The sequence below is a fragment of the Vespa velutina genome, chromosome 12, assembly GCF_912470025.1.
Source record: "Vespa velutina chromosome 12, iVesVel2.1, whole genome shotgun sequence".
Classification (NCBI taxonomy): Eukaryota; Metazoa; Arthropoda; class Insecta; order Hymenoptera; family Vespidae; genus Vespa; species Vespa velutina.
In genome coordinates this window covers 1,087,501-1,100,000 of record NC_062199.1, presented here as the reverse complement: position 1 = coordinate 1,100,000, position 12,500 = coordinate 1,087,501, and the positions used below count along the sequence as shown (strand labels likewise).

Below are 12,500 nucleotides of genomic sequence, written 5' to 3'. Positions count from 1 at the left end.
TCGACCATCACACACGTATCATCTATGTACCTACATACGAAATTTCCACGCGCTCTTTCTCCCTCTCTCTTTCTCCCTTCATCGATCGATTTCGTTCTTCCTTCTTTTAAGTCATTTATTTTTCGCTTTATCTATCGATTCGTAACACATTCATAAACACAAATTTAAAAAAGTCTAATATTATATATTTATTATTCGACACGTTAAATCTTTTAATATGAATTATGGCAAATGAAAATAAAACAAAAAAAAAAAGAGAAAAAAGAAAAGAAATAAATTATTATAAGATGAAAAAAATGAAGTGAATTTTTTGCCGATCGAATCGAATTGGATTGAATCGATCGTTCGATCGATCGGTTAATATTACAATCGGTAAGAAAATCGAATCTTTTCGTTGCAGATCAATAGCTATATATTTCTTGAAATGATCTTAATCATTATCGTTGATTATCCACATGATTTCGTTGTACGCAAGAGCGACTGAAAAACAAGTCGAAGGCTACGAATATCGGGGGGGAAAAGATAGCGAACTATAAAAACGAAAGATAGAAAGAAAGAAAAAAAAGTAAAGAAAGAAAGAAGTACAGCAGGAAGGAAAGAAATAGGTAGAGGGTAGAATATTTTCTAAGGGTCGATCGACTAGGAAAAAAGGGTGAGCCTTAGACGCTTGCCTTGAAATTCTCTCCCTCTCTCTCTCTCTCTCTCTCTCTCTCTCTTTCTTTTTCTTCAACTAAAAGACAGGTACGGTACGGGAAAACGAGAAGCACCAGGTGCACTTTGCCAATGTGTATACTACCTGCAAACGAAAGCAATAAGTAGTAGACAAGGCAGGTGTACCTAAGGTCTCTCGGAATTTCTTATGAGAAAACTAAACGTAGAGCTAATAATTATTATATCATTAGCATAATAATAATAATGATGATGATGATGATGATGACAATAGTAATAATAATAATAATACAATATGTATATATACAATGTAGGTTTAATTCGTGTAAATTCATAAAAATAAATTTTCAATTGAAAAGGTGGGGAGGAAATATTGTTTACAGAAACAAAATGAACAATAATTCTCTACGAGTAAAAGAAAACTTAAGAAATAACAAATAATATCTCGTATTCTTAAAACGTCACAACTATTCATTAATAACAAACGTCATTGAAAGAAACTACTGATTAATATAAAAAAAGAGACATTACTAAAAAAAGAAAAAAAGAAAAGAAAAAAAAGAAGAAGAAGAAGAAGAAAATAATTATCGAACTTTTACAAAATACGCTAAATAAATAAAATGAAAATTAATAATAAAGCAAGTAGAAAGAAGAAGTTGAAGTAGAAGTAAAAAGATGAAATAAAGAAGGAGAAAGATAGAGAAACCACAGGAGGAGAGAAAAAGAGAGAAAGAGAAGAGCTTAAAGTTTCGACGTTATCGGCGCACGTCTAAGCAACTGATAAAAGTCCGTGTTCCTACGGACAGATAACGGTCGGAATGGCCCGTATAAAGAGTCAGATAGATAGAGGTAGATAAAGCACACGGTCCAACAGAACAGGTGAATGTCGTGGGGAACGACAGACCAACGCCCGAACTCTTCCTCTCTTCGACTCGTTATTTTCGCGCTCACCGGATCGTCGATCGCGACTCTCTCTCTCTCTCTCTCCCTCTCTCCCCTTTCTCTCTCTCTCTCTCTGTCTTTCTCTCTCGCACTCTGCCTGTCATTTTTACAAAAGGAGACCCGAGAGAATACTTTTAGTTATTTTATATTCTTCTCTCTATCTCTCTTTCTGTTCTCTCTGTCCTCTCTATTCTCTATTCTCTGTATCACTTCGGAAGAACATTTCTTATCAACGTTTTTCTCTGGCATACTTTGTATTTCTTGAAAGAAAAAAGAAAAAAAGAGAAAAAGAAAAAGAAAGGAAAAAAAAAAATAATAAAAAATAAAAGAGGACGAAGAAGACAGAAGGGTATTGGAGGAGGAGGAGGAGGAAGAAGAAGATAAAGAAGAAGAGGAAAGACAGAAAGAAAGAGGAGAGAGAGAGAAAGAGAGAGAGAGAGAGAGAGAGAGAGAAAGAAAGAAATAAAGAAAGAAAGAAAGAGAAGGAATATATTCATGGAGACAGATCGTTATTGGGGCGTACACTACAGGTACGAGAAAGACACTGAGTATGGATCGATCATCTCTCTCTTTCTCTCTCTCCTTTTTAACGTATAGTTACAAACGATTCTCTCTTTCTTTCTCTTTCAACCCAATTTGAATATTGGAAAGGCCAGTGATCATCGACTATAATTTTTAGAGAGAGAAAGAGAGACGCGTTTTTTTTTTTTTTTTTTTCTTTTAACCATTCCATTGCAATCCTCTTTAACACGTTCAAATTCCGCGGGTAAATGAAAAAGAAAATAAAAGTGATATATGTGTATATATATATATATATACATGCACACACAAACACATACATACATAGGCTATGTATATAGATCACGGTTCGATATCCAGTCTTTGATATATCTTCTCTCTGTATGTTACAGCGGCGGCATGGCTGGGCAGCACTACTGCCTACGTTGGAACAACTACCAGTCCAACATGACATCCGTTTTCCATCAACTCCTGCAAAACGAGGCCTTCGTAGACGTCACCCTGGCATGTAACGAAGCTTCGTTGAAGGCACACAAGGTAAGTGTGAGTGAATGAGAGAATCGGAGAGAGACAGAGAAAAAGAGAGGAATAGAGATAGAGAGAGAGAGATAGAGAGAGAGAGAGAGAGAGAGAAAGGGATGAACGTTGATTTTTTTCTCTCTCAGAAATCTTTTTTTTTCCTTTCTTTTATTTGTCACGTTTCTAATTAAAGGATAGATATAACATTACATTATTATATATATATATATATATATATATATATATATATATATATATATATATAGAAAGAAATACTGATTGATTTTCTTTTTTTTCAAATCTCAACCGTATCTAATTCCTTATATGCATCTAATTCTTATTCATAACATCTTTATTACAATATCTGGTCTTTTTAATTCGATTCTATATACCTTGGCTCGTTCTATTTGCACAGGTGGTCCTATCGGCCTGCAGTTCCTACTTTCAGAAGCTCCTACTCTCAAATCCATGTAAACATCCAACGATCATCATGCCGCAGGACGTATGCTTCAACGATCTCAAATTCATCATAGAGTTCGTCTACAGGGGCGAGATCGACGTTTCTCAAGCAGAACTTCAGGTTAGTTGGAGTTAATAAAAATAATTAAACAAAAAAAAGAAAAAATGAAAAGAAACAATAATAACAATAATAATAATAAAAACAAAGAAAGAAACAAAACAAAACAAGAGCGTATATATAACGAAATAACAAAGTAAAATCGAATGTCGTATAATACGATAAGAAGAGCGACGATAATGTATCGATGACGGGGATCCCAAAATTCTCGCATTTTTATCTTATCGCTTTATTCTTCTTCTTCTTTTTTTTTTTGTTCCATTTTTTTTTTTTTCCTTTTTTTAATCGTCTGTACGAGAAATTCACGAGCGTGCATCTCGCGACACCGTAGGATTATATCTCGTTTTTACAAACGCGCGCGCGCGTGCATGTATGTACGTGGTTCTATTTTTCTTTTTTCCTTTTTAATCGGCTCTTCGAGAGATTCACGAGTGTATACCTCGCGACACCGTAGGATTCCCCTTCTCTCGCCCGCCCACCACCTTCGATTCTTCTTACGTACATACAAGATTCTAGCGCGGTAATTTTGATTTCACGTTTACCGTATGGATCGACACTTTGCAGCATGATAAATCAAAAATTTATCTCTTTCTTCTCTCCTTTCGTTCCACCTCTCGACTCTCTCTCTCTCTCTCTCTCCCTCCTCTCGTTTCATCCTTTTTCCTTTCTTTCTTTTCCGTTTTATTTCTTTATGCTCTCTTGAGAGTAAGCGGGCGCGCGCGCGCGTTCCGCGTCCCTTTATCGGTGTACGATGATCCTCGGCTGCTGCCCTCCTCTTCTTCTTCCCTTTTGCTTCCTCCAACGTCTATTTATCTACCCAGTGTCCGCCCATCGACCGCCTTCCGCTTAAGACGTACTATCTTTCTTTCTCTCTCTCTCTCTCTCTCTCTCTCTCTGTCTCTCTCTTTCTGTCTCTCTCTACTCCGAGCATTCGTTTCGTTTCGTTTCGTTTCGTTTCGTTTCGTTTCTCCCTTCTTCCTATGCTATAAATGAATATTTAGAAATGATAGGGAATTTTATAAAATATTTGTTTCTTTTTCTTTTTTTTTTTCTTTTCGGAGTTCATCGACGATAGAGTAATAAATACAAATTATATAAAAATGGTACCAACATCTCGATTATCAATCGTTTCTACGATATTTCGTAAAATTTGTCACGTCGCCTATATAAACGTCAACGCAATGTATATAATATCAGATAAGAACTTCGAAAGAGATAGACAGATAAATAGATAGATAGAGAGAGAGAGAGAGAGAGAGAGAGAAAAGAGAGAGGCGCGAAGATAAAAAACTCTGGAATCGATGACGTTGTTGAGCAGAACGTTCGCACCATTCCTACTTAGAGATTAGCACGGTACATAGATACTACGAACGAGAAAACTTGTAACTTTGACGAAATATCATTACCGACAGTATCGACACTTATTCTCGGTAGATCCTTCAGAAAGTAGAGACCCTTCCTTTCCGTCTTTGTACTAAACCATTTTTAATATTATCTTGGAATATTTGCTCTGGAATTTCACCGTTTGACCATAAGCGAATATTATCGATATTTTACCGACCGAACGGAAAAGACGGTCGGTAAGGTCGGTATAAAGGAATTTCGTTAAGATTATCTCGAAGATGACGCCACTCGGTTTCAACGTAAGAGTGTTGATCTCTGAATTACCCACTGAAACAATTTGCCGGCGTTCTCTTTCTCTCTCTCTCTCTAGATTTCTCTTTCTCTCTTTCGCGCGAGTTTCCCTTGCACTTTATACCGTTCCGTAAATAGCCGAAGAAAGGAACGTTTTCTCCCGGCCGAAGATAACGACGCGCACGTCCTCCGAAATGTCCGTGGCAACGCTCGCCCTCGCGAGTGCCGGCTTTTTCTTCGATTAATAACGTCGCCGTCGTATCGTCGCCGTCGCCGCAGTCGTCGTCGTCGTCGTCGTCGTAGTCGCCGTTAGATTTCATTCTAACGCGTTGGTGTAAAAATTGAAGAAAAAAAAAAAAAAAAAAAAGAAAGAAAGAAAAAAAAAGAAAGAAAAAAAAACAAAATTTTGTCGCACTCGCTTTTACTCGCGCACACATGTATGCATAACGCACGCGCGCGCGCGCGCGCACACACACATCACACACACACACACACATAGTCATACATATATAAATACACGTACACACAGGAGGACAACAGAGTTAGCCTTTCTTTCCGTAGCTTTCGCGAATCGAGGGTGCAACGCGCGCTCGCGTGCGTGTCGCATTGCTTTGTGTGTAAGTGGTGTGGGTAGAGGAGCGCGCGTTCGCTCGTTCACTCGCACACATCACTCTTTTTCGTTTCGTTCGCCGTTCGCTCGTTCGCTCGCTCGTTCGTTCGTTCGTCGCGTTCGTCATGTATAAACGACGTTTGTGTAAATTGTGTGTGTCGCGTGTGTGTGCGCGTTACAACCAGAGGAGTGATGCGTGTTCTCTCTATCTTTCTCTCTCTCACTCTTTCTCTCTTGCGATGGTCAGAGAGGTTAGGTCTCTTGTGCACGACGAGGAGTAGTTAAAAGCACGGGGACAGGTGCCGGGCGACGTTCGATTGTTCTTCTTCTTCTACTTCTTCTTCCTCTCCCACGTTTAACTATCGAGGTAATGTAAAAGTTCGACACGACGTTCGGCTTGCCGACCGAACGCGAAACGACCGCACTTTCTCATTTTCTTTTCCTACAAACAAATCGTACTCTAGATATGTATTTATTTAAAACTCGTAAACGAAAGCAACGTGGCGTTCCGAGCTTTTTCCTTTCCCTCTCTTTTTCTTTATTTTCTTTCTTTTTCTGATTTTCTCTCTCTCTCTCTCTCTCTTTCTCTCTCTCTCTCTCTCTTTCTCTCTCTCTCTCTCTCTCTCTCTCTCTCGTGCTCCCTTTATCTTTCCGTGTTTCTGCTTTCTCTTTCTCTGTTTATGTTTGCCCAAGAGACTCGACCTCTCTCTGTCTCTTTTTCTTTCTTTCTATTTCTCTCTCTCTCTCTCTCTCTCTCTCTCTCCGTCTTTCTTTCTTTCTATCTCTATCTCTTTTTCTCTCATTCGCGCAAGTACACTTGAACCACGCGGAGAAAAGGTCCGTAACGCTTCCCGGCTTAAGGATGCCACGTGGCTTTCCTCCTCCCCCTCCACTCTGTTTTTCTTCCACTTCTCTTTCTTTCTTCCGTTCTCTCTCTCTTTCTCTCTCTCTCTCTCTCCCTCCCTCTCTCTCTCTCTCTCCCTCTCTCTCTCTTTCTCTCTCTCCCTCCCTCTCTCTCTCTCTCTCTCCCTCTCTCTCTCTTTCTCTCTCTCTGTCTCTGTGTGTGCACAATATACATGAGATCGTCGAACGAAAGATTTACCGTTTGTAATATAATTTTTGGTGATGATGTGAAGGATACCTTGAATCGAGTTGACGGTGATTTATAATCAAATTAATACATATTTGAATTATCGTAATTTATGTATTTGTATTGTCCTAATTCGTGTATTATCGTAATTTATGTATTCGACTATGTCCTCGAAATTATGTATTCGAATTGTCTTAAAACTTAAAATTCTAGTATATTTATATATGTACGTTTTTAACGGCATGACTGGAAATTTTAACCTATCTAGAATATACTTAACAATTTCTTATTATAAATTGTTATGCTAGTAAAAGATAATACGTAAACTCTATTGCGATGATGCCATTGGAATAATGTATTATTGGTAAGATCTATTGATCCGAATTATTTCGAGTTGTTTACTTTTTTTTTTTTTTTTTTTCTTTTTTTTTTTTTTTTACTAACCTATAATGACTTAACTTATTGATAAATTTTATATGAATCAATAACAGGAGATATCTCATATATAAATACGATCGATACAATATTTACGACGAATATTTGTAGACTTTATTTATAGAAAACATTGTCCTATTTAGAAATAAATTCAAAGAAGGTTCATATTTGCTACGTTCGAAAAATGGCGCGAATGTTCGAGACGTTTGAATTAGCACGAGAAGCTACGATGCCAACTCACTCTGCTGGCCATCTTTTTTCGTCGTTTATACTTTCCTCGTATACAAAATTATATTTTGCTCACTTCATCGGTGATCCCCTGGGCATCGTACGAAAGAGATAAGTTTGCCTGGCTATTTGAATCATACGATGTCGGACGACGAACTTGCACTACACTCTCTCTCTTTCTCTTTCTCTCTCTCTCTCTCTCTCTCTCTCTCTCTCTCTCTCTCTCTCTCTCTCTCTCTCTCTCTCTCTCTCTCTGTTTTGAATACGAGCCAAATATAAATCGCCGACAAAAAGGGGAACCGACATCGGGTTGTTAGCCAAGGAATAAATGTCTACTCGCTGAGAGGTTAATAACGATGCAAATGTATATTCGATTCCGCCATCTTGAATCTTCTACGAACGAACATTCCATATTATTCATTCCCTTAACCTCAACTAATTCATTTAGTTATTTCGATCGTTATTTCGAGTATAAATAATAAATTGTTGGTGTTTTATAATCGAACATATCACCGAGCTGCCATTTTTGATGATCTACGTCACCTTAAAATTAAATTGCCTAACAACGAACGGTTTAAATATATTGCATGCATGCGTACGTGTATATAGCTACGTACAAAAAGCGACCATAAATTTTTTTCTTCAGACGGGAATCATTGCGTTCGAATGTTAGAACTTTGATGATTCGCGAGAAACGATCCAGATGTCTCTCCTTTGCCTTCAAACAAAAATTTTGACCGATTCGCGAAAATCGACGAACGGACGTTAGCGAGAAATATGTAAGAAGTAATATTTTTTTTTCTTTCTTTCTTTTTGGTTTTTTTTTTTTACGATACGATATTCTGAATCGTAATAACGTACCAACCATTATATTTTCTATCTTAAAGCATAAGAGCAATACATATGAAAGACACAAGATCGACCCTGCCTCTCGTTAGGTTCCATTGTCCAGTAATCAAGGCTACTACCGCTATGTTCACCGCATTCCAGCGATTCTCAAATCATTCTAGTTCCTTATCGAGTCAACCTATCGAATTGAGAAGCACTGAGGGAAGAAATGGCGGTTAGTAATTTTCGCGGGAGGAATTATGAAATATGTACATACATATGTAATATGTATATTAATTATAAGTTTCTACAAGTACTTCCTACGATCATTCTATCGACGTCATATCCACCCCCACACCTATGGACTTTCTTATCGTTTTGAATTGCATTGAAATAAAAGAAAAAAAGATAAAGGGAAAAGAAAAAAGAAACAACAAAAATTGTCTAAGGAAATACAGCGATAACACATCGAACATGTTACGAGGATAAGTTACGTAATATTGTCAGAAAACACTACGGTCATAATTACGGTCTTTTTCTTTCTTTTTTTTTTTCTTTCTTTTTTTTTTTTTCCTTTTTTTTGTCGTTTTTTATCGAGGCCATCAGTTACTACACCTTGCATTACGGTTCACTTGTTTTCTTTTCCTTTCGGCGAGGTCGTCGATATTTAAACTTTGAGAACGTTTGAATTTCCCGCCCTTTTCTCGAACATTTCGCGTCAGTTGCCGGCCGTCGTCTCGCGTCTCTCGTGCATTATCTACCCTATATATGTAAGCGTCGAATTCATCGAAGATGCGTTCCGCATCGATCTCTACGCATCTCTCTCTCTCTCTCTCTCTCACTCCCCCTCTCTTCAATCCTCTCGTGTAATACACACTCAAAGATAGTTCCGATCCGTGCATTCCCCTCTACGCCCTCGCCCTTTCCCTCCACTTCTTCCTCCTCCTCCTCCTCCTCCTCTTTTATCGTTCTCTCCCCTCCTCATCTTTCGTTCTTCCGGCCGTCGTCAACGATGAGTTTGCTTGCTTGCTTTTTGAAAGCTCTACCCGCGCTTTTTTTGTCCTCCTCCCGTCCATACCATACCCACGACCTGTTTGAACTGGATGATTGAATATTCGCGTCCTATCTATCTCTATCGGCTGTCTCTCTTTTTCTCTTCGAATTCTTCTCCCCCTTTCTCTCTCTCTCTCTCTCTCTCTCTCTCTCTCTCTCTCTCTCTCTCCCCCGTCGTATTTCGTTTCTCGTTTCACGAAAATGCGTGTAAGTACGTAACGCGCTTGCGCACGTGACTCGATGCGCGAGCGGCGCGTTGACGACGGTGGCGGAGGTGGGATGTGCGGAGGGAGAACCTGCTCCCGGTGGGTGGCTCGTGAGTTTCGTCATTTTTATTTTTTTCTTCTTGTTTTTTTTTTTGTTTCTCATGCCTTTCCCCTTTTTTTTTCGTCTTTTTTTTTTGCGCGCGAGACTCCGTCGAGCAGAGGACGTGCTCGCACGCAACGATGCTCACGAGCGTGATTGGTACCTACCTAACCACCCCTTCCCCTCCGCCCCCTCCCCTTTCGATCTTTCGTCCAAGATTTTCTGCTTCGGCCTCCAATTTAAGCGTCGCTCAGAACAATTTTTTTTTTCATTTCTTTCCGCTTTGTTTTGTATTTTTTCTTCAATTAATGTTCTTTTTCTTTCTTCTTTTTTTTTTATCTCGAAGAGATAGGCTAAATGTTTATTTTTACATGCAAATCGTGGAGATATTTTACGTAACCTTCATGCTTTTTTTTATCTGTTTATTTAATTATTTATATGTGTAATTTTTTTTTCTATTTTATTTCATTTCGTTTCAAAATTGTGACGAAGACGTTCTGTCGCCATCTTGTAAGATTCATCGATCGATTACACGGGAAAGAGAGCGCGCTAAGCATTGGCGTTCTCCGATGACCTTGTTCACTCACGATCGGTATCCTTTCTTTTCGAGAGAAACTTCGAAGTCTGTAGGGTGAGATCTCGAGAATTCGAGCGAGCCAACGCGGAGGAAGACGAAAAGAAAGTCGTCCGCGTATATAGTTGTTTCCTTCCGTGGAGAGATTTTATACGAAGCGATGATCTATCTCAAAACATAATCTTCTTATATCGAAAATTCTACGAAAACAATTCATTTCTGATATGAAATTAAAAGAAATCACGCATTATACATATATATATATATATATACTTCGTTTTTATGTAAAAAGAAAGAAAGAAAAAACAAACAAGAGAATTTAAATGTTTGAAAATTCGCGGGAAAATCGTAGAGATTCACGGGTACGATGAAGTAACGTACCCTTTCATCGTGCGACCCCTCTCATAATTTTTCTTTTCTCATTTTTTCCTAACCATATCTTTTCTCTCTCTCTCTCTCTCTCTCTCTCTCTCTCTCTCTCATCGAATTAAATGTTAGTCGTTCGCGCGTGGCTCAAAGAAGCCAATCAAATTCATGGCTTCCTTACTCGACTGTACTCTCCTCCGTGGTGTTCGGGCCACGCTGTGCTGAATTCGCCAGCCGCCATCATCACTGCCGGCTCTCTACCGTCGTACGTACGTGTATAATACTGGATATATGTATACGTAAGAGCGATAATTCTTTTCGTCGCGCGAACGACCGAGAACGCAAACTCTCTTGCTTCGATGAGAGGAAGAAAGAGAAAGAGAGACGATCGGTGGAGTAGAAGTAGGAGAAGGAAAAGGAGGATATTGTGTTGTGGGCTCGGTTGTGAGGTGGGGGTGGGAGGAGGAGAGTAGTTCGAACTTCTTTCTCCTGACCGTATTATTCCTTTCGAGTCTCTCTCCCTCCCTCGCTCCCATCGTCATTCTCTCGCTCTCTCCGTCCCTTTCTCCTCTACCGATCGTCGTTCGAGAAAGAGAAACAAACTACATTGAGTAAAACGGGTGAGAGGGAAAGACTGAGTGCGAGAGGGGGGTGGGCAAGAGAGAGGGAGAAGGAGAGATTAAATTTGTGCTTCTTTCGTCGACTGTACCCACGGCGGCGTGGTTTCTGCACCGCATCGTGTGCATGCGTGCGCGAACCTTCGCCGTCTGGCTGGCCTGCCACCATACGCGGCCTCGTTCTCTCTCTCTCTCTCTCTCTCTCTCTCTCTCTCTCTACCCCCCTGTTTTCCCTCTCTTCCCCGCCTCCTTTTTCTCTGGTGCGCGCGTGTATTTATGCTTAGCACCCGTTCCATCGTGTATATATGTATGTATCTGTACGTAGGTGTATATGTGCGTTGTTACCGTACGTAAGTTGGTACGCGACTGGAGCTACGTCGCCGCCGCCGCCACCACCGCCACCACCACCACCACCGCCGCGCAGATTCCCTTTGTCCGCGCAAGCTCTGCCGTTTCCCTTCACCATTCCTCTTCCCCTTGCCTCCCTTCCCCCGACCATAGGTCCTTCCTTCACCTCTTCCTACTCCTTCGGCACCTCTCTCCCGCTCTTTACTCTCGTCGTCTCACGCAACACGCATACATATCTTTCCTATATGTATATACTCACGTAATGTACATTTATATATATGTACTCACTTGTACATATATGTATGTATATATTATATGTATATGTATATGGATATTTACGTGTGTTTCGTCCCGCCCGCTCAGACTTCGGCTCGCGTTTCTCTACCCTCCTACCTTTCGTACGTCTCTTTCTCTCTAGGCGCTCTCTCGAATTTGTAGACCTCTTTACCCCTCCGTGACGGCGGGCCACGGTCTCGCACGATCGCTGCCGAGTCGGCTCGACGACGACGGTGTGACGGCTATGATGACGGTGACGACTCGTCGTCGTCGTCGTCGTCGTCGTCGTCGTCGTCGTCGTCGTCGTCAGGGTCGGTCTAATCGACTTATGGGCCCTTCCAAAAGCAAATAATTTTTTTCCTCTAATTTAATTTGATTTTATTTTTATATAATACGCGGTATATGAAACTTATCGTTGGCACGCTTTTTACCTTTTTTTTTCTTTTATTTATTTATTTATTTATTTATTTATCTTTTTTCTAACGAACTATTCGAAAGGAAAATAGTCTTTTTCGGAAAGATTGTAATTGGGAAAGGAATTCTTCTCAAAGTTCGTATTTTAGAGAGGAAGTTAGAATGGTTTTCCTTTTTCTTTCTTTTCTTTTTATCTACGGCGACCCTCTCACGCCGAGCTCTGCTCTCCTTTTTGCTCTCGAATCGTCTGTTTCTTTTTCTTTTACTTCTCCTTCCTTCTTCTCCTCCTTTTACTTTCTCTCTTTCTCGTCCACCTTATTGCACCACGCTCTGACTCTTCCTTACTTCCTTCCTTCCTCCCTCCCTCCCTTTTTTTCTTTTTTCTTTCTTTCTTTCTTTTTCTTCGCACTTTCCAATCCACGTGGAATCACAGATTTCTTACGTTGCAAAGATAGAATAAAAGAAATCCGACATGATGAACGACATGATAAATC

General features: G+C 39.9%; 1 protein-coding gene across 1 annotated transcript in view; it reads left to right on the top strand.

Annotated features, from left to right (window-relative positions):
* The first annotated feature begins 1,305 nt into the window (after nt 1-1,305).
* Nucleotides 1,306-12,500, top strand: part of LOC124953464 — a 24,376-nt gene continuing 13,181 nt past the window's right edge. The window contains 3 exon segments of the mRNA XM_047504883.1: nt 1,306-2,141; nt 2,523-2,667; nt 3,065-3,229. Coding sequence (XP_047360839.1) covers nt 2,107-2,141; nt 2,523-2,667; nt 3,065-3,229 — 345 coding nt within the window. The 5' untranslated portion in view covers nt 1,306-2,106.